At 35.7% G+C, this 24197-nt stretch overlaps 1 protein-coding gene across 2 annotated transcripts in view; it reads right to left on the bottom strand.

The window, feature by feature from the left end:
• Positions 1-24197, bottom strand: part of MAP7 (microtubule associated protein 7) — a 331637-nt gene that overhangs the window by 113609 nt on the left and 193831 nt on the right. For both annotated transcript variants that reach the window (XM_053710889.1, XM_053710890.1), the window contains exons 2-3: positions 8856-8966; positions 4303-4380 (exon numbers count right to left, since the gene is read on the bottom strand). In XM_053710889.1, coding sequence (XP_053566864.1) covers positions 4303-4380; positions 8856-8966 — 189 coding nt within the window. The remainder of the gene's footprint in view (positions 1-4302; positions 4381-8855; positions 8967-24197) is intronic.

Here is a 24197-nt window from a genome sequence, read left to right as displayed (position 1 = left end):
TACTAAGTTCCTTTGTTCTCTGAACACCAGCAAATAGTAACCAAGTTTTATATCTCATACAGTTTGTGGTTTCCAATTAATGTGAAAACATGCTTGTGTTTGTGTCAAGGATATTTGCAGTCATATTTTCCCCACAGATTAAAAAAAAGAAAGCCTGAACTGTTGCACTTACCGTACACATTAATTATACAAGAATATGTCTACGCTTGTGTTTCCTAGTGCTGAGAGATGTCCTTAACCTTAACAAAGCAATCAGTAGCAGAAAGGAAAAGGGTATTTTGTCATTGTGCGTATTCTTCACAAGGCCAAACTTAACTGTATAATGCTGAAAGGTATATGGGGCTGAGAAGATTAAACATCTCTGACTGTCACAGCTTTCCTTCAATAGGTTTATATATAACACTGAAACTAATTTTAAATTGGATGCTTAATGGCAATACAGTCTTTAAATGAGCTGAATACTTTATTTATTTTTTAATTATTATGCGGCATTATGATAAGCAAATCACAAACAGCAACTGGGCAGTATGAGGTTAAATTATATCCCAGTTACAAACTGAACAATTAATAATAAAAAACAAAATCTATTAAAGGGACATTATACACTAATTTTTTCTTTGCTTAAATGTTTTGTAGCTGATCTATTTATATAGCCCATGAAGTTTTTTATTTAAAAAAATGTATAGTTTTGCTTATTTTTAAATAACATTGCTCTGATTTTCAGACTCCTAACCAAGCCCCAAAGTTTTATGTGAATACCGTCAGCTACCTTCTCCAGCTTGCTCCTGTTTGTGTAAAGGGTCTTTTCATATGCAAAAGAGGGGGAGGGGGGAGTGTCTTATTTGCCACTTGCAGTGGGCTTTCCAGCTACCTTTTCAACAGAGCTAAACTGACAGCTTCTAAGTAAGTTTTTTTATTTTTTTTATTTTAATGGTTTTTATTGAGCATAAGGAAGTACATAACAAACAGTAAAAGATTACACAGAATTACAAACCGTTCTGGGTTTACATATATTATACATTGCAGTCAAGGTTATCACATTGATTTAGTAGTCCAAATTTCTGTATTTCCTCTAAAATGTCCGTAGCTCAGTTTTCAATTTTTTAACTGTGAACAGTAACATAATAGTAAGTTATAACTTAATAGATGAACTATCCATTAGTGATCCAAAAAACATTTCTTATACATCTATCTTGATAAGTCTCTGGTGTAAAGATAATATTAGAATATTTAAGGAAAGTGTCAGCAAAGATAATGGAGTGAGAGGTAGGATATGGAGAGAAGGGAGGGGGGAGAAGATTTATAGGGAGTGGAGAAAAAAAAAAAAAAAAAAAAACCCAGGAAGAGGAGGGGGAGGGGAGTTATGAGCGAGTATGCCCTGACCGGTTGGGCACTTATATTAACTATTTAATTAATTGGAGGCTGGGTGAAGATGATTGCTATTCTGCACAGAAGAGCATGGGTTGTCTGTTAAGGGTCTCATTCAACTACGGCATGTGGTCACAGATGGATTCCATAAGTCCACCATTGCCTCATGTAGTTCCATTGTGCCATTTTTCATATGTTGATACCTTTCTATTTGGAGCATGGAGGAGACCTGCTCTTTCCATGTCTCCAGTGAGGGAACCTCACTTGATTTCCATCTTTGCGGGACAAGGAGTTTGGCGCTATTTAGCATAATATATAGTAAAAGTTTTTTAGGTTTGTTTCGAATTTTAGGAATGTCTAGAAAGATAAGGATGCCTGGGTCTTTTTGTAACTGAATGTCGAGTTTGGTTTCTATTTCAGAGAATATCCCCGACCAGAAAACTTCCATTTCCCTACACGACCACCAGATGTGTATTATATCTGCCTCCTCCCCACAACCCCTCCAGCATTTGCCACTGCTCTTTTTGTATATATGACGTATTCTGGCTGGTGTAAGATACCACCTCGCTAGTAGCTTAAAGTTAATTTCCATAATATTAGAGGAGATTGTAGCTTCTTTGTGACATTGTAAAGCACGATCCCATGTCTCCTGGCTGATTTCTCTTTCTAGATCTTTGGCCCATTTAAGAGTGAAGGAGGGGTATACTGTGCCGCTATTGGTCAGTAATATGTTGTACAGTTTAGATATGATGTGTCTGGGTTGGGTCTGCTGTGAACATAAGTTTTCAAATCTAGTCAATGGGCGGTTAAATTCTTCTCTTTTCTTGTGCGTCTGAACAAAATGTGCTAATTGTGTGTAAGCGAACCATGGGGGAGGAGAACCCCCTTCGGTGCTTGTCAGGTTCTCCCTCTGTATCAGCTTGCCTCCCTCTAAAATACTTTTTAAGGTGAGTTCTTGTATATGTGGAGAGAGATTGGTCAGGCTGGGGAAACTAAGTAAGTTTTTAAACAGTTTTATACTGGATTTTTATATCAGTATCTGTGCATCTTATTCTTTATAGTATTGTCTATTACATGCAGTTATATGAAAATGAGTGTGTACTGTTCCTTTAAGAACTATCTTCCTGTCACCAGTGCAATGTGATTTAGCCTTTGATGTTCAGCTATTCCACCATTCATGTGGGCAGTTTATTTATCAAGCTCACATATATTTACCATAACTATAGACATTTGTGTTTTCTAGTTATTAAAGATACAAACTTAAAGGGACACTGAACCCAAATGTTTTCTTTCGTGATTCAGATAGAGCATGCAATTTTAAGCAACTTTCTAATTTACTCCTATTATCAATTTTTCTTCGTTCACTTGCTATCTTTATTTGAAAAAGAAGGCATCTAAGCTTTTTTTTTGGTTCAGAATAGCACTTTTTTATTTGTGGATGAATTTATCCATCAATCAGCAAGAACAACCCAGGTTGTTCACCAAAAATGGCCCGGCATCTTAACTTACATTCTTGCATTTCAAATAAAGATACCAAGAGAATGAAGAAAATTTGATAATAGGAGTACATTAGAAAGTTGCTTAAAATGTCATGCTCTATCTGAATCACGAAAGAAAAAATTTCGGTTCAGTGTCCCTCTAAAATTTACTTTCCCATAAAATTCTTAATTATGTAGAGTGAAATAACTTTTCAGCCCACTTTCATAATGTATTTTGACAACTTTTCTTTAACCCCTTGAGTGCTAATGACGGCTCTAAGCCGTCACAGAGTTTCCCACTCTGGTGCCAATGACATCTCAGAGCCGTCACTAGCACCTTGACGGAGATCTGGGGGCTCCCACCCCGGCGATGCCTGTCACTATGCAGGCCCGATCACGGGGGCTTCACGTTATGCGCGGTGACATCACGCGCAATAACGTGATGACGTCACCGTGCAACTTTATTTATACTTAACAATGTTAAGTATAGGAGCAGGGGGTAATCGCCTAACCTTTCCAACAGTGTAAGTCTTGGGGTTCTAAAAAAAAAAAAAAAGTAAAAAATCTTAGCACCCAGGTGGGAAAGTGCTTAGCACTCAAAGGGTTAAATGCTGATGAGCATTCCTTGTAATTCCATTCTTTCCTTTTTGCTATACAGTGATTGGTTGATACGTGTGGTAGGCTCTTTGTATATGTTCCTAATTGCTCATTTCAAAATGTGTGTCTCTGGACTGCAAAGAAATCAAAATTTTGCTAACAAAATACGTTTAAAACATGCATTTTGTATGCAGATTGAGATGCAATGATTAATTTCTGATAAACATATACAACATTGACTAATGTCCCTTTAAAGGGACAGTCAAGTCCAAAAAAACCTTTCATGATTAAAATAGGAAATGTAATTGTAAAAAACTTTCCAATTTACTTTTATCACCAATTTTGCTTTGTTCTCTTGGTATTCTTAGTTGAAAGCCAATTCTAGGAGGTTCATATGCTAATTTCTTAGACCTTGAAGAATGCCTCTAATCTAAATGCATTTTGACCACTAGAGGGCATTAGCTCATGTGTTTCATATAGATAACATTGAGCTCATGCATGTGAAGTTACCCTGGAGTGAGCACTGATTGGCTAAAATGCATGTCTGTCAAAAGAACTAAAATAAGGGGGCAGTTTGCAGAGGCTTAGATACAAGATAATCACAGAGGTAAAATGTGTAATTCTATAACAGTGTTGGTTATGCAAAACTGGGGAATGGGTAATAAAGGCATTACTTTTCTTTTTAAACAACAAAAATTCTGGTGTTGACTGTCCCTTTAAATTATATGTGTTATTAAAAATGCTTTTAAAAGTAATTCCCAATTAACATAAAAAAAGTCACAGAATACTTTAAGTGTAAATAGTAGGCATATTTTTTTTTAAACGGCTAGAGGAATAAAACAAATGTGAACACACATACCTATAAGTTTTTCTCTTTCCTCTCTGCGTTCTCGAGCAAGTCTTTGTCTCTCATCAACCTTATGAAGCACATGAGTTTCTGGATAATGAGAAAAAGAAAGATTACTAAAGCATTAAAGAATATAAAATCTGTTAACGAGTATATTTGCCATTTCTATTAATTTAAGATTCTAAAATCAAAATACCTACAGCATGTACAAATGTGATCATTATTCTTAAAATTATTTTAGAGACTATACAATGAAACCTGCACAGCATATGCAAGTAGGCTGCCTGCACATGCAACCCTGATTTGCATACAAGTGATAGGATACTGTGATATGCTTGGCATCATTTGTACATAGCAATAATTACCACAAAAATCTCTGTTACATTTTCATTTACAAGGTAAAAACAAAAGGGCTCCTCATGGTGTAGATTGTATGATTTATGAAACAGATAAAATAATCTCAAATGGGTCACTCACAAGTAAGATGGCACCATATAGATGAATAGTGCAAATAGGCAGGTTGGATGTCGCAGCCACCAACTGGCTGCTGCTCCCGGCAACAACCTCCAGGGGAATTCCTTCTTGGACACAACAGTCTCCAATATCCGGCCACAAGTAATCAGGAAAAACCCAGCAGCCTCTTTCTACAAACACTATGTGCAACTTGAGTTCTAAAAACTTTAATAAAACATCAGTAAACAGCTGATCTGTTTAAAAACATACAACGCGTTTCACCGCTACATATAAAGGCAAAGTAAAGTCAAAAGTGCTTGTCTTTGAACTGAGAAACACGTTGCATGTTTTTAAACAGATCAGCTGTATACTGATGTTTTATTAAAGTTTTTAGAACTTTTCTCAAGTTGCAGCATAGTGTTTGTGGAAAGGGGCTGCTGGATTTTTCCTGATTACCTGTGGCCGGATATTGGAGACTGTCGTGTCCATGAAGGAATTCCCCTGAAGGTTGTTGCCGGGAGCACCAGCCAGTTGGTGGCTGCGACATCCAGACTGCCTATTTGCACTATTCATCTATATAGTGCCATCTTACTTGTGAGCGACCCATTTGGTATTCTTTTATCCGTTTCATAAATCATACAGTCTACGCCCTTGAGGACCCCTTTTGTTTTTACCTTGTAGATACATGTTGTAGATACATGATGTAGATACATGATGTAGATACATGATGTAGACACATGATGTAGATACATGATGTAGATACATGATGTAGATACATGTTGTAGATACATGTTGTAGATACATGTTGTAGATACATGATGTAGATACATGATGTAGATACATGATGTAGATACAGGATGTAGATACAGGATGTAGATACAGGATGTAGATACAGGATGTAGATACATGTTGTAGATACATGATGTAGATACATGATGTAGATACATGTTGTAGATACATGATGTAGATACATGATGTAGATACAGGATGTAGATACATGATGTAGATACATGTTGTAGATACATGTTGTAGTTACATGTTGTAGATACATGTTGGTTTTTCTGCACCTTTAGAAGAGGAGCTGCCCTGGTGAATTTGAGTATTCTTCTGATACAGGGATTTTTACTTGACTTAAAGGAACATGAAACACAAACATTTTCTTTTATGATTTAGGTAGAACATACAATTTAAAACAAGTTTCCAGCTTACTTCTATTATCAAATTTGTTTAATTCTCTTGGTATCATTTTTTGAAGGAGGAGTAATGGACTACTGGTTTCTAACTGAACACATGGGTTAGCCAATGACAATCAGTTTATATATGCAGCCACCATTCAGCAGCTAGAGACTAGGTTCTCTGTTGCTCCTAAGCTTACCTAGATAAACTTTTCAGCAAAGGATAACAAGGGAAGAAAGCAAATTAAATAGAAGTAAATTAGAAAGTTGTTTAAAATTGTATGCTCTGTCTGAATCATGAATGTCTAATAGATAGAGCGTGCAATGTTAAGCAACATTCTAATTTACTCCTTTTTTTCTTTGTTCTCTTGGTATTTTTAGGTGAAAAAGCAGGAATGCAAGCTTAGGAGTCAGCCCATTTTTGGTTCAGCACCTGGGTAGAGCTTGCTGATTGATGGATACATGATATGAAAGAAAAATCAGGGTGTATTTTAGCCTAGATCCACTAATATTTAGGGGACGGCAAATTTTGTGGTGTAAGTATATGATATAATATCTTCCAATGCTATGCTCCCCAAATGTTTTAACTATTAAAGGGATAGAAAGGTCAAATTTGAAATAGGTGCAAATTTGAAAAACAAATGCTTCTATTAGCAGAAATGCTTCTAATAAAAGTTATCACTTTTTATGCGGCATATGCACATATCCAGAGAGCTGAAGATGGTGTGTATTGCATCTGTGAAGATTTAATTTGTGCCATACAACTGCCCTCACAGGATACGTGCGTATGCTACAGAAAAACCGTAATAACTTTTACTAGAAGCATTTTTGCTAATGGAAGTATATTGAGAAAAATGCTTCTATTTCATATTTTTTAATTCACCCATGCACATTTCAATTGTGACCTTTCTATCCATTTAATTACAATACAATGATTCTTTGTTGTCTACAGTTGGTGCCTGACCCCTTCATGTTTCATTCACTTTCATTATTTTTCTTGTCCCTTTTACTGTAATTCAATTCTGAAAATGTAATGCTTTCCAAATAATTTCAGAAGTGCAGACTTCAGACTTAACACTGATCTATTCCACACTGCCATTAGCTGCACCCTCTAGTGACCCATTTATAACTGCCCCTAATTGGCTTCAGCAGAGAAGGAAACCTAGGTTACAACATGGCTGCCATAACTACTGGACACTAAAACTATAAACTTATTTTCAATATGTAAACTAATATAATTTTAAAAACTACATCTGCATAATATTTTTAGGCTAATCTGTGCTTTATTTAAATCAGTCTATCTAGCATTTATTGAGTGTTTAATTTCTCTTTAACCCTGGAGAGCAAAACTATATAAAAAAATGCTTACAAAATGGTATTGTAAATGCTTTTAAAAAAAACCATTTATCTTTAATGTTCCTTTATGTAGTGAGAGATTGTAATCCTTAAAGGGACATAATACGCATATGCTAAATCACTTGAAACTGATGCAGTATAACTGTAAAAAGCTGTCAGGAAAATATCACCTGAGCATCTCTATGTAAAAAAGGAAGATATTTTACCTCACAATCTCCTCAGCTCAGCAGAGTAAGTTCTGTGTAAAAAGTTAACTCAGCTGCAGCCCAGCTGCAGGTAAAAAAATGATAATGAAGAAATGAACAGCAGCCAATCAGCATCAACAGTGCAGAGGTCATGAACTCTTTTACTGTGATCTCATGAGATTTCACTTAACTCTCATGAGATTTAATCTTAAACTTCCTTAAGCTGAATAGGGAAATAAGATAAGTGTGCACGTAAGCTCGCTCCTTCCGCTCTCCCGGGACAGACATACTGATATGCTGCTTAGAAGTCCTTTACAATGGGATGTGGCTACTGAGAAACTTTTGAGGTAAAATATCTTTATTTTTTACATAGAGATGTTCAGGTGATATTTTCTAGTCAGCTTTTTACAGTTATACTGGATCTGTTTCAAGTGTTTAAACATTTGGGTATTATGGCCCTTTAATAAAAACTGTGCAAACAGCCAAGACACATGCTGCGAAATAGGCCAAAATAGGGTTTAAAGGGACAGTAAAGTCATGATTAAACATTCATGAATAAGATAGAGCGTGCAGTTTTAAACAATTTTCAAATTGACTATTATTATCAGATTTGCTTTTTTCTCTTTATTTTTCATTGAAGAGTAGGCTGATCGGAGCTCAGGAGTGTGCACATGTTTTTAGCATTATATGGCTGCACTGTTTGCAACTATGTATAACATTGCTATAAATATTATTACAAACACTGCTGTCAGATGGCTAAAGACACATGCACTCTTCTGAGCTCACCTAAGATTCATTTTTAACAAAGGATACCAAGAGAACTGAAAATTGATAATATAATTAATTTGGAACGTTGTTAAAAATATAATGCTCTTTCCAACCCATTTCATTTTGAATTTACTACCATACTAAAAAGGGACTGTAAAGTCAAAAATAAACTTTCATGATAGTGCATGCAATTTCAATTTACTTTAATCATCAAATTTGCTGTGTTCTCTTGGTATTATTTGTTAAAGGCTAAACCTAGGTAGGCTCATATGTTGATTTCTAAGCCCTTGAAGGCTGCCTCTTATCTCAATGCATTTTATTAGCTTTTCACAGCCAAGACTGTGCTAGTTCATGTGTGCCATATAGATAACATTGTGCTCACTCCCGTGGTGTTATGCATGTGTCAGCTCTAATTGGCTAAAATGCAAGTTTGAAAAAAGAACTGAAATAAGGGGGCAGTCTGCAGAGGCTTAGATACAAGGTAATCACAGAGGCAAAAAAAGTGTATTAATATAAAGAGTGTTTGTTATGCAAAACTGTGAAATGTGTAATAAAGGGATTATATATCTTTTTAAACAATAAAAACTCTGGAGTAGACTGTGTGTTTAACAAAACCATACTAACGTACCTGACTTATATACAACATTCTCCTTTCCTGTTTGTCCCTGAGCGGCAGAGATGGGACGGCTGGACGATGCTACCTTTTTCTCTTGAACTTTTGTCTGAGATGCATCAGGAGCTGAGGAAAAAGACAGAACACATCATTTAGCAGAGAAGATAAATCTGCCATTCTAGATATTTGAGAATACTGAATAACAACCCATCTAAAACATCCCCAAAAATATATTCTACAGAATAAAGATAAAGAAAGGTCAAAAAGTAAATGCACACTGGTGCATTTTAATTTTAAATTGAAGCATTTTTGCAAGACACTTCTATTAGAAAAAATGAATCTATTTGTGCATTTCAGCGGCATATGCAGATATGATGTGATGGCCATGCATAGGGTTGCCATATTGCCGCTTTTAAGGGAGGACACTTATGAAAAAATATTTATCACAGGGGCTGTTTAAAGAAATATTTAGTATAATGTTCCACTATAAGAACCCTGACAGATGTATTTTTCATGTGTGTCCTCCTTTAAAGTGGCAATACCCTGTGCACCAGTATTCAAACATCTCAGCTTCTTATAGAGTCAGCGGTGGCTTGTATGACACAAATTAAAGGGGCAGTCAACACTAAAATTATTATTGTTTAGAAAGATAGATAACTCCTTTACTACCCATTCCCCAGTTTTGTACAACCAACATTGTTATATTAATATAACATTCAAACCTCTAAATTTCTGCCTGTCTCTAAGCCACTATAGACAGCCTCTTAATCACATGCTTTTTTATTAGCTTTTCACAACAGGAGACTGCTAGTTCATGTAGGCCATATAGATAACATTGTGCTCACGCCCGTGGGTTCTAAAATGCAATTCAATAGATAATAAATAAAAAAGCAATAACCATGTTGGCTGTGCAAAACTGGGGAATGGGTAATAAAGGGGATTATCTATCTTTTTAAACAATACACATTTTTGAGTTGACTGTCCCTTTAAGTTATCACAGGCACAATACACACCACTAATACTGGTGCATGGGCTCTCATACTATGGGCTAAAAAATTCATAATATCATTCACAGTTATCAAATCCACAGACAACTGTCACCCTATTTGTCTTAAACGGAGTACACTCTGGTATTCCTGCCTTTATTGATTCTCATGATCATTACACTACAAAAATCTGGTTATACTGCGCTCCCACTGTAAGAGAATGTTACATGTTTTTACTTTCTACCATAAAAACAACTGTAAACTGTGCAAGTTTTGAGGAACTCTGACTCAATGTAGACCATGATGACCATCTGTATTCATGAAAATGAGGAGGAGAAATTTACCTTTTATTTGAGTGTCTAAAGGTTACCATGGCAGCAAAAGTACTCAGAGAACCATAACCACCTAGAACACATGAATAGGGGGTGGGAGTGATGCTCATTGCTCCGTTGTACTACATCTACAATTTAAACTATTAGCCCTAACTTACAAAGCACTCAACAGTCTAACTCCCAACTATATTTCCTCTCTCATCGTGAAATATTCCCCATCCCATCCACTTCGATCAACCTCTGACGTACGTCTCTCCACTCCTGCTATCTCTACGTCCCACTCCCGCCTCCAAGACTTCACACGTGCTGCTCCTGTCCTCTGGAACTCTCTACCCCGCTCCATAAGACTGTCTCCAACCTTGTATAGCTTCAGACGCTCCTTGAAAACTCACCTATTCAAAGAGGCTTACCCATCTCTCCTCTATCCCTCATCCGAACCAAACTAATACATGAACTGCCTGACTCACTGCTGCAACTACAACCGATGTGACAAGCTACTCCAACCCAACCTTATGTCTCTGCACCCTAAACCTGTAGACTGGGAGCTCTCCGGAGCAGGGCCCTCTTCCTCCTGTACTAGATTTGTTTAGTTTTGTTATGTTTTATATTTTATCACAAATCTTTGTCATTGTATACCCCATCATTGTACCCAGCGCTACGGAATTTGGCGGTGCTATACAAATAAATGATAATAATAATAATAATCTAGACGGCTGGCAAATATATATATATATATATACATACATGCACGAACACACACACACACACACCAGAGACACAGGAGTGGAAAATATCACTGTAAAACAAATTAACTAAAATAGTGAAAGAACAAGTTACAAGTTCTTTCTGTTAAAAAAAAGAAAAGAAGACAAAAACAGACAATTAACCTTTAAGACTCTCAAAAATATATATTATTATTATACAATTACTGTGACCATTTTTAATAGCATGCATTTATTTTCTGATTCAAGGATTCCTTTCATAACTCCAGTATCTGCCTGTCTGAGATACACACATATAGATATGCTTTTAAATAAATGAAAAAAGCTGGATGAATTTGTTAATTTGGATAGTTAGCTGTGAGTGGAGATTAATATTTTGCGTATAAATCGCATTCTTACATTTCATTTCACAAAAAGCTAATAATAGTTCATATCTTATGAACTTGATATAAATGCAGTATGATGTGTGTCAGGGGCATTATTTATGCCAAATAAAAAGAATCTGCTGCAGGCATCCCAGTGAGACTCGACATTAAAAAAATATCGCTTTCATTAAAGTGTATATATATATATATAGACTAGGCCAGCAGTTAGCAATGGGCTAACTTTGATAAAACATTTAAAATCACGACAGTTAAACTTGTCAAGATAAAGCAAACCAAAAGGTAAGAAACTGAACTTTGGGGATTTAGACAAGACTAGATGAAATGAGATATGTAGTTGAAATAATAATAATAAAAAAAATGATGAATTCAGCTAAAGAATAAAATGTACCAGAAAAAGGCATAAAGCAGACACTATTAATAGCTCTGATATAGTCTTGGAGAAACCGCAAATAAATAGGATATTAATGATACACCTGGCTACAAAAAAATAAATTGGATTTTAAAATCTAATTGGGTATAATATTTTTTAGATACTGGTGAGCTGGAAATGTCAGATGCTTAACACATATATTTATATATATATATATATATGAAACTCAGGAGCCTTCCAGAATATTAAGGAGCAAATCACACAATTTTAAGGAGCCAGGGAATCATTTTTTTTGTATATATACTATATATGTAATATAACAAAACATTTGGAGCACAAATTAGAATTTTAAAGCAATGGAAATATATAAAAGAATATATAAACAATATCAGGGGCTTATCAACAGGGGTTTTAAAGATCGCAATTGAGACTGGGTTCACATCTCTAGGGGGCCCATCTAGCCCCATAATTAGTAGGGGTGTCACTACTGGGAGACTTCACATGGTTCCTGTCTGGCCCCTTTGTGTATCTTTCCTGAAAAACAGGGCTCACAGTGTAAGGAAAGTGACTGGATTTGCCTTTACACGGCTACCATGATGGGCACCTCCTTGTTGCTGTACAGAAAACCGGTCATCATATTTGTATAGAAAGAAACTAACCAAGGTAAAAGGATGATTTATTGGCACACTGAAGTCTTATCTCCTCGTGCACCTATGTGGCTACCAGCTTAACTTCTGCTGATTGCAAACTGCCACATAGAGCATCATAGAAATGGCGCCCTGTCAAAGCCTTCGCCAAGTGAGGTCTAGTTACGGCTCTGATCTATATATAAATATAATACCTACACAATCCACTCTTTATTCTCAGACTCTACACAACAATGCAGCACTTCAGTGAACCCCTTTTTTCATAAAAAATGTCAACATGTTTAACCACTGTTATTTCATATACATAACAGAACAATGTTCAGTAGCTGTTTTTTTAATGTAGTTCTGGAGGGGCTGAAAATTCTAGGTTCCTAAATTATAATTGATAAAAAAATTTGAAGAAAATTCCAGTGTATAGATAGAACTAAAGGGGATTTATAATGGCTAATAATACAAGTGCAATTAAAATGTACTGCTGACCACAAACTATGATTAAAGACCTTTAGCTAATCAGATTTATAGCAACCACCATTATCCATTGTGTAATCAATACAGTAATGCAGCAGTCAAACCACTGAATAAAAATAGAAAATACAGCTTGTCTGTTATGAAAACCTTTATGATCTTGCAACTGGAAACTTTCTCCTTCATGTACTGGACAATAATATTTATGTAATATTTCAAAATACTTAGCAACACCTTATTTCAAAATATTTAGCAACTCCTCCTTATGTGCTGAAGAAACATGAGAAAGTAGTAAGCAAAACAATAAAATAATATTTAAACATTATATTGTTACAATTTAGAAAACACAGATTTAACTTGCAGCTTCTTAATGTTTAATTTCACTGGTGTTCTGCACTTAGCATCTGTGTAGAAGCATTTGCCCAATCAATGATCATGGTGGGTTTTGGGTAGCCTGGAGCAGCCTGGATATAGTTGCTGTTTATATTTGTGTCACTGAAGTACTATAATTAATGGTGGTTTTAGGGAGTTGCTAAGCTCACTTTCATTATTGTAGCACCACAAATACAAAAGGTGCCAGTTGCCCTAAACTTGAAAGGCAACAAGAGAGAGAAAAGAAAGGAGCTAAAATACCAGAGTGCAGTTTAGGCACCTTGATATTAGTTTTTATTACCCCCCCAAACACACACACAGACACACACACACTGTACCCACCCAACATAGACAAATTCTTCTACAGTAAACTGACAGTGCACACACATTAACATTTAACCAATTGAATAGCAAATATAGAATAAATTAAATTGTTGAAGAATCAACAAGAAGTCAAATGTAAACTGTATTTTCCCAATACAATATTCCCCACTCTGTCTTGATGCATATTCTTTAATTGTTGAGTGCTGGTATCTTTATACTATCATTATTGTTGTTATTATTATTATTATTATTATTATTATTATTATTCATAACAATCTAGTTTTAGAAAAAAGCAAAGTACTGAGACAATACATTTGAGCCATAATGGCTGGTATTAGTTTGTAATTAAAGGGACATGAAACCCAAAATGTTTAGTTCCTGATTCAGATAGAACATACAATTTTAAATAACTTTCCAATTTATTTCTATTATCAACTTTGCTTCATTCTCTTGGCATCCTTCATTGAAGAAGCAGTAATGCACTACTGGGAGATAGCTGAACACATTGGTAAGCTAATCATAAGGAGGTATATCTGTGCAGTTACCAATCAGCAGCTAGCTCCCAGCTCCTGAACCTACCTAGGTATCATTTTCAATTTAGGATACCAAGAGAACAAAACAAATGAGATAATAGAAGTAAACTTGTTTAAAATTGCATGGTCTATCTGAATCAAATGTTTGGGTTTTTATATCCTTTTAATATACGACAATGATATTTTTGAACGTTAATTTAACTATATAGTGCAATGCAACCAGCTATAATGTATTATAATTATTATAAGGAAAATGACCTAGTCTGAAAAAGAACTTCACTTTGGTCACTACAGGACACTGCTGCAATATATATATGTTAACACTAGAGGGCAGTGTCCAACTAAAGTTTACCCACTAAATATCCTTTAACCACCAATCAGTCTCCAGCCAATCATAGTCTGCCCATGTGACAAAACACTGACAAATCTATGAGCTTTTTCCACCTGACCAGGTTTTGTTCCATTTCCTGCTCTTGCACTATATGGTGACATGGCAAATCATTAAAAGCTTTGTCTATCAATTAGACAACTTTATTACATAGGCTTGCCTAACAAGTTATGTGACTCATATTATATACACTTTATATTCATAATTAATGGTATAGCAAGCATTTTAAATAACAAATATAATTAAACTGCAAATCAAGTTGAGGAAAGTAGACAAGATTAATATATGTTGTTGAAGTAAGAAACACAAATTTTGTGATTTTTGCAACTGGTTAGATTTAATTAAAGGGACACTAAACCCAAAAGTTTTCTTTCATGATTCAGATAGAGAATACAATTTTAAACAACATTCCAATTTACTTCTATTATCTAATTTGCTTCATTCTTTAGATATCCTTTGCTGAAGAAATAGCAATGCACATTGGTGAGCCAATCATATGAGGCATCTATGTGCAGCCACCAATCAGCAGCTACTGAGCCTATCTAGATATGCTTTTCAGCAAAGGATATCAAGAGAATGATGCAAAATAGATAAGAGAAGTAAATTAGAAAGTTGTTTAAAAGTGCTTGCTCTTTCTAAATCTTGAAAGAAAAAATTGGGTTTCATGTCCCTTTAACTCTTCTAATATAAACTATTCTGTCAATATTACCAATACTAAGTTAACTTGTTATTTCATTTATAATTTCAAACAAGATACATAAACTAAGAATGACAAATCACATCGCTAAAAGGGACACAATCCCCCCAATTTTTTTTTTATTATCAAATGTTTATTGTTCTTATGTTATTCTTGAAGAGATATCTAGATAGGTAGCTCATGTCTGGAGAACTACATGCCAGGAAATAGTGCTGCTCTTGCTAATGTATAACATTGTTACAAAACTGCTGCCATATAGTGCAGGCATGTGCACACTACTGAAACTACCTTAAAGCTTTTCAACACAGCATAATAAAAACAAAGAAAATTTGATGCTAAAAGTAAATTGGAAGGTTGTATAAAATTGTATGCTCTATCTGAATCATGTAAGAAAAAATGTGGGTTTATGCCCCTTTAAGTATATAAACTTTCAGTAGGGATACCACAGGCACACTCAGCTATTTCAAATGTTGAAATAAAAGTAAAATGAGATATTTTTAAACAATTTAATAAACTCCAGTAGGTAACAAAGATCATTGGAAAAACAGGAGAGAAAATTTAGCGTAATTTCTCCTTTATTAGTGGTTACCCAATCCAAAGCTGCTAGAACAAAAATAATATTTGGAGAAATTAGATACCTCTGGGTATTTACCTATAGCACTGGTTTTCAAACCTGTCCTCGGGCCTCCCTAACAGGCCAGATTTTGAGGATATGTGAACTGGAGCAAAGGTGAAATAATCAGATGATTAGTAAACATGGTTATTTCACCTGCTCTCATCCAAGGTAATCCTGAAAATCTGGCCTGTTAGGGAGGTTGGAGGACACGTTTAGAAACTAGTGGCCTAGAGGCATTTTGACACTTAATTTAGCCCTTTTATTGCCAATGGCAGAAAATAAAACTTTGTGCTTAAAAACCAAAACAAAAAAATGTGAAAATTATATATATAAATATATATACAGTATATATACACAATTTAGAAAAAATAAATTTAGAAAAACAAAACATATAGACTTTGTTAAAACACATTTTAGACTTTGACACAGAGGCTAACAAGGAGAGAAGGGGAGCGGTCAAGACAAGCCATTGTTGACATTTAATTACTGTGACTGGCTGTCACAGTGATCACATGACCATGGGGCACTTAATTGGGCATCACTGGACTGCCTCACTCCTGAGGCATTTAGTGATAGCCCAGTGAGCCCGATACCAGCATGCATTCCAGAATGCCAGTCTTTCTAGGTTCCATTTTAAGTATAAAATCACTGTTACTGGCAGACAGAGACTGTATACACAGTAATAATCATATTTGACTGCACTGTTGCTGGATAGCCTCACATGCAGACATCCAGCAAATGCATGAGATACACAATGAATGCAGTGTGTATCTCATGTAGTGGAGGCACCCCACTGACAGGCATGCAAGACTTGCCCTACCCCAGAACAGGAAGTGGGTGACGTACAGGGTAGGGAGCCCGTCCTTAAGGGCTTTATGATAGACGATGTACCCTGTTCGTAGTTTTATTATATTTCTCTCTAAATGGCCACAGTAAATTAAGTAAGGTAAACAAATTTGAAATGTCTTTTCTAGCTCTGTTCACTTCCTGAGCATGCAAAACAATGCAAATTTTTCTAACAAAATGACAACTTTAAATGCTTGCATACAAATATTTGCAATGTGGTAAATACTTTCTGACGTATAAATAAAAAAACTTAATTTGATGCCCCTGTAGCTATGTGTTTAACCTCTATGCGAAGATGAAACATATAGGTATAGGCAAGCAACAGATCAATATAAAAATGCATAAGAGCAGCAGCAGCTTTATGTCCTGTTAAAGAGACACTGAACCCAAATTTTTTCTATCGTGATTCAGATAGAGCATTCAATTTTAAGCAACTTTCTAATTTACTCCTATTATAACATTCTTTTCATTCTCTTGGTGTCTTTATTTGAAATGTAAGAATGTAAGTTTAGATTTTTGGTGAACACACTGTGTTGTTCTTGCGGGTTTGGTGGGTAAATTCACCTACCAATAAACAAGTGCTTTCCATGGTTCTGAACCAAAAAAATAGCTTAGATGCCTTCTTTATCAAATAAAGAAAGCAAGAGAATGAAGAAAAATTGATAAAGAGTAAATTGGAAAGTTGTTTAAAATTGCATGTTTTATCGGAATCATGAAAGAAAAAATTTGGGTTCAGTGTCCCTTTAAGTAAACATTAAAAGGGATATGAAACCCTAAAATTTATTTTGTGATTTAGACAGACCATACCATTTTAAAAAAAATGTTTTCAGTTTTTTTTCTATTATCAGCTTTGCATCATTCTCATATTTTGTGTTAAAGAGATACCTAGGTAGCCATCTGAAGCACTACATAGCAGGAAATAATGCTGCCATCTAGTGCTCTTGCAAATGAATAACATTCTTGCAAAACTCCTGCCATATAGTGTCCCAGAAATGGTCCGGCTCCTAAGTATACGTCGCTGTTTTCAACACAGGAAAAATTGATAAAGTAAATTAGAAAGTTTAATATCACATGCTCTATCTGAATCATGAAAGAAAAACATAGGTTTCAGATCCCTTTCAATAAATATTACAATACAGGAGAACATACTCACTGACATAAAAAAATATATATCAGGACATTATGTGTAGAATTTCCAAAAAACGCACTGCTAGGAGGAGCACTGTATCAGCTAAAACGGATATAGACGGACTCATTTATGATACTTATAAACATATCTCTTTTCATCCTGGGACAGTAAACTGCTAATTCAGTTCATTGGGACTTCATTGTTTTTATTGGGACTTACAATAAGGTACACACAGGAGGATAAAAGTGATTTACAGCTGGCCCTACCTGCTTATCAGTATTTTTACAACTCCCTTCATGCTCATTACAAAATTTACTGGGAAATCAAAGAGAAGCTTCAGATACAAAAAGGCACTAACGGTCAGACCTTCCAACTGTCCCTATTTGACAGGGACAGTCCCTGATTCTGAGCTCTGACCCGCTTTCCCTCTGAAACAGGTCATATGTCTGCAGTTATAATCAATCACCCATTCAAGCCTTCAGAATTATTGTAATATATGCATTCATGGGTTAATGCAAAAGCAGTTTGTTTTTCACATATAAATACCGGTATTTACAAGATATTGTCCCCTGGGAATAGTTATATAACTGCTTGCCTACTGCTTAAAAACAGACAAATGCAGGACATTTCTAATTGACCTTTTCTTTAAAGTTAACTGATTTAGGCTGTATTTAAGGATATTGATCTGAGTCATTGGCATATATGTCTCTCAATGAGTTATAAGTAATTGTTTGATGAACTGTTTTAGAATTTAATTTGTGTATTAAATATTTATCAGAAATGCATATCTCTATTAAAATGAGATCATTTTAATTTCCCTAAGCCCCACCACAAACTACCCAGACACACCCACTGACCACCCAGACACACCCACAATACCACCCACTAACCACCCATGATCCCACCTCCAAAACTGCTCCACCCACAAAATGGTGACCGGCCACCTTTAACCTCCTGAGTCCCTGATACACAGCCACAAATTTGGGGAGATATGCACTAACCTTTGAAGGGGAGAAAAAAACCTAAAAGAAACATATTGCCATATCCTCTGGTTTACCTGAGAGTAGTCAATGTCTTGCTATTCCTGCTGCAGGGCTGTTTAAACCTACAGCACCACTGCCATTCTCCCCTCGTTAGCACTATCATCTTATTGGACGGTTGCAGGTGCTGGAATACAGTGAGTGTGGTGTGTGTGTGTGTGTGTGTGTAACAGATTAAAACACAGGACAATGATAAATCTCACTGCACATGGCCAGACCAATCACTGCACAGAGGTGTTTATAGGTATGGTAGAATAGGCTTGCATCAAACTCAGTGCCTTCCCAGTCACATTTTTATATATCCGTCTAGGGAAGAGAGAGTAATAAACATGTACACAAACTATGCCAAATCTGTCAGAGCTTGTTTTATTTTTTATTTCTAATACATAGAAAGAACAAATACAAAAGAAGAGAAAAATGTAGATTTTGGCATTTTCCATTTATATAATTATTTTACACTGAAAACTTTTAGGGCGTTAAAGGAATATTTAAAGCGCTCAGGCTTCAATGGTTGTCCTGTCAACTCTATGATATTAGGTACATGTTAAACGGGAGATATTTACAAAAATAAAATGACAAATTATAAAAGGGCAGAGGGTGTTGGCTGTAAGATGCCATCTGATGTAAAGTAGATGTATTTAGGTGGCCACATACAGGACAGGTGGGCACCTGAGCACAAAGGAAATAGAAAAGCACGTGAAGTAACAGAGAAATAAGTTCATGTAAGAAATATGATTTTTATGTGTGACAAAAAGAAAATCTTGTGGAGAGAGATAATTCACACATTAGTTGTGGTTAAGAAAAGTGCTGTAGATGGGAATGATGGGAAGTAACGAGAGGGGAGGGAGGCAGGCGGCCGTCAGTAAGGTATGGGTGTGGGCAAGTGGGCGAGCACCTGAAGACAAGGACAGTGATATACGAGGGTGCACTGTGTTCTACCATTCAGTGTAAAATGGGCTACCACTTAACATATACGGGTTACCCAATGAATAAAGAGATATGATATTCTGTTCTCCACTGAAAATGAATATGTACAGTAGCTTTAGTTTTGAATAACCTTATGGAAAAACAGTATCAGATTCAAGATTCAGATATACACACCCTTAATTGTTAGCTAATTTCTGTCACCTGAAACTGTGACAGAGCAATATAACAATAACCAGAAATCTATTCAGGAGCTAACATGAGCTCTGTGCATGGCACGTCAGCATCTGTAGATTCACAGAGGGTAGACTTTTTCTTTCACAATAATACAATGGCAAGAATCCTGGGTTTCTTTTTCTGCTTTTCAAGCTTTTGTACTTATTTATTGGTTGGTTTAATTCAGCAGATGTTGCTCATCTTGGGAGAGTAAAAAAAAAAAAAGAAGTAAAACAAACTTAGGTGTAATAATGCTTCTTAACATTTCAAGTGGCTAAAAGAAGGAAACACTTGAGCCAACAGTACTCTAATACACTAAAATGCTAAACCCTGAAGGGCGTGATCTAATACAGCAAATTGTCAGGGATGTTAAATATTTTGAACTATATTATAATTAAAAGTGATTTTGAAAAGAATTTGAACCTCTCTGTTTAGTAGGGAATGTTGAAGCAGTAAAACTGGAGCCTCTAAATTAAGTGGAAAAAGGTGCCTTGAGATGAGGTTCCTGGACATTACACTACATCCAGTCAAAATACAATACAGAATTAGTAATGTAATAGACAAAAAATTCTTCAACCAAGGCCATTTCTAGTAGTAGATTAGACCTAGGTGGAACATTCCATCCCATTATATGGTTAAGTTTAAAACACCTTTAAGGTAGTTCAAGAAACCAACCTAGATAGTGGTACAGAACCTTGTATAATAGTATGTTATAATACGCTAGGAGAACAAGATAATGTTGTTTTAATATCAAAATATATCATAATGTAAACTAGGAATAGGAACTTCAGGTATCATGAACTAAGCTGGTGATGGCCAACGTCCTAACACATGGAGGCCCCAGATCAATATTTTAGAAGCCTTAAGGAACACAGGGTAACCTGTGTCTGTTGTTCTCCTTTTCAGAGGGTTCTTGAGTTGTGGCCAACTCAAGAAGTCAACAAAAGCACACATTTGTTCTTTTTTTCTCCATGGGTCACAAAAACTAGTGCAGACATTTTGTAGGTGATTTTTTTTGTAATTAAAGCTGACCAATACATTTGTGAGGAAAGTGGAGTCTTGAAAGATGGTACTAAGGTCCTAATTATAGGTCATCTACTGTTGCCAGACCTTGTAATTAAACTTTCATGATTCAGACAGAGAATGCTATTTAAAAAAAACATTACAGTTTACATCATGTTCTCTTGGTATCCTTTGTTTAAAACCATACATAGGTAGACTCAGAAGTAGCTAGCTGCTGATTGGTGGCTGCACATATATGTCTCTTTTTATTGGCTCACCCAATTGGCCCCATGTACTACGTAGTGTAAGCTGCTCCAGTGCAAATATGTAAACTTTTGTGTAGTAACATTCTCAGTTTCACAAAATGCAACACAATTCCTTGATGGCCAAATAAACTTTTGGATTAAGCATGTGAACTAGAAATTTAAAAAGGACCATTAAATAAAGTATAATTGCACAATAAAAAGTCAGTGCAATACAATAGCATTTAGTCAAATGAGGTGTAGACTTTTTTCAAACATTTAAAGATCCATCTATTTCTCTGCTCCCTGTATAATATCAAAGCCATCAGCCAATCACAAAACAGATATGTATTTACTGTGAATTCTTGCACATGCTCGGTAGGCGCTGGTGCCTCAGAAAGTGTGCATACAACACGATTTTGCACATTTTGGTAAAGGAAATTAATTGGAAAGTTATTTACAATTGCCTGCTCTATCTGAATCATTAAAGTTTATTTTTTACTTTAGTGTTCCTTTAAATTATGTAGATTTTTTTTTACCACCACCAAGTATTTATTAAACTCAACTTGAGAATACAATTATTTTAAGACTGCTGTTAACGTCCAAACTGTCCAAGAAAAAAAACAAAAGTGCAACAAGCAAGCAATATATTCACTTGCATATAAATAATTATTGATTGAATCAAATATACTTCAATTGAGATTTTTAAGTTTTAGGTTCAACATCATTTTTACTTTGTAAATAAGATTGGTAATTAATGAGACAATATTACATTTTAAACTTCACATATTTGTATTATATAATAGCAGATATTGTTACTTTTTAATTACTTAAAATATTGTACTTCCTGTAAAGACTCAGGTTTCATTTTTATAGGATGTCTGAGGGAAACAACATGAAACAATGTGAAAAAAGTAGGAGAATCATGAAACTAAAGCTAATATAAGCTCTGGCTGTCTCCTCATATGCTGAGACCTCAAGGGACAGATGAGAAAAATAAAACATTATTTTAGCCAACTCTAAGCTAATCCAACCCTGTGAACTGCTAAACAACATAAATCTGCAGTATGACACATTAGTGACAGAGGTACACATGTCCTTAAAGGGACAGTAATGTCAAAATTAAAGTTTTTGAAAAGCTAAATTTATTTTTCACCCATTACCTTAATTAATAATCAATTTTGCGGTAAACAAATAAGTAAATATTGAAATCACGTGATTGTTGACATGATCATGTGATTTTAATAATGGGATCGGGTCAGAGGGAAGTGCCTATGACATTAGGCACGCCCTCCAGCCCGCAATCCAATTTAGAAAGCTCCAGAGGCTTCAGGATAGCCAAACGACTAGGAGGTTCCATGTCGTCCTAAGGGCGCTAAAGCCCAGCGCAATTAGGACGGCATGGAATGTCCTAACGGCGGGAAGGGGTTAAAGGGACACTAAACACTAGGTAAATTTTATGCACCTACCTCTAAATAGGGGCTATTTTGTATCCTAAGTATCTGAGGGAGAGTTGCTGCACATGTGATTTTACCTATGACTAGAGGGAGGCAGGAAATAACCTTAACTGTGCTTATAAAAAGCATTTAGGGTTTAATTTCTGTTTAACCCCTTATCAAATTTTTGTGGTGTTTGTGTTTAGCTGTAATTTTCCTCTTACTCATTTACTGTACCCACAAATATTATATACTGTTTTTCTCGCCATTAAATTGACTTTCTAAAGATTATTATTTTCATCATATAATATAATTTACTATAAAAAATGTATAAATATGATGAAAAAATGGAAAAAAAACAAATGTTTTCTAAATTTGACCCACAAAATCTGTTACACATCTACAACCACCAAAAAAACACCCATGCTAAATAGTTTCTAAATTTTGTCCTAAAGTTAGAAATACCCAATGTTTTCATGTTCTTTGCTTTATTTGCAAGTTATAGGGCAAAAAGTACAAGTAGCACTTTGCTATTTCCAAACCATTTCCCCCCCCAAAATTAGCAATTGTAACACTGATATCTATCAGGAATCCCTGAATATCCCTTGACATGTATATATATATATTTTTTAGTAGACAATCCAAAGTATTGATCTAGGCTCATTTTGGTATGTTTCATGCCACCATTTTACCGCCAAATGCGATCAAATAAAAAAACCGTTCACTTTTTCACAAACTTTAGGTTTCTTACTGAAATTATTTACAAATAGCTTGTGCAATTATGGCACAAATGGTTGTAAATGCTTCTCTGGGATCCGCTTTGTTCATAAATAGACATATATGGCTTTGGCATTGATTTTTGGCAATTAGAAGGCCGCCAAATTCTGCTGCGCACCACACTTGTATCATGCTCAGCAGTGAAGGGGTTAATTTTAACTTTAGTGTAGAAATAATCCTCCCACCTGACACATCCCACCCCCTGATCCCTCCCTGACCCCTCTCAAACAGCTCTCTTCGCTCCCCCACCTCACAATTGTCACCGCCATCTTAAGTACTAGCAGAGAGACTCCAGTACTAAAATAAAAGGCTTTTTAAAATAAAAAAAAAATGAATATATATTCTGCAGTGTAGGATCCCCCTTACCCCCATCATCCCTGATCCCCCCCTAACCCTCCCCCTCTACCTTTTTGCCACCATCTTGGGTACTGGCAGCTGTCTGCTAGTACCCAGTTTGCTAAATTTTAGGCTTTTATTTTTTTATTTTTTAGGCTTTCATTTTTTCAAAATCCCAATTTTTTTCTGTAGTGTAGCTGCCCCCCCTCAATACCCTACCACACTCCCCCCCAGATTGCTTTCCAAAAAACTTACCCCCCCTCTCCCTCCCTCCTTCCCTTTCATTAAAACTGTTCCATAGTGTAGCAGTCCCGCGCACTCCCTCCCCTAATGCGCGCTCCTGGACCTCTCTTCCACCCTCACATAAAATGCTCCAGCCATGGGCCGCCCACTTGCCTCCCTACTATCTCTCCCACGCCACCAACGATCAGCACCATCGCTGGCTGATGTAGAAAGGACCACAGTGTGGCTCTCTGCATGGGTTGCTTAAAAAAGGGTATTTCAGGATGCTTCAATATCGAGGCACCACTGTAATACCCTGAAAGCGGCTTGAAGCAATCGCGATGGCTTC

The sequence above is a fragment of the Bombina bombina genome, chromosome 4 (genome assembly GCF_027579735.1).
Source record: "Bombina bombina isolate aBomBom1 chromosome 4, aBomBom1.pri, whole genome shotgun sequence".
Classification (NCBI taxonomy): Eukaryota; Metazoa; Chordata; class Amphibia; order Anura; family Bombinatoridae; genus Bombina; species Bombina bombina.
Note: the sequence above shows the minus strand (reverse complement) of the source record. Positions and strands in the feature narration are given on the sequence as shown.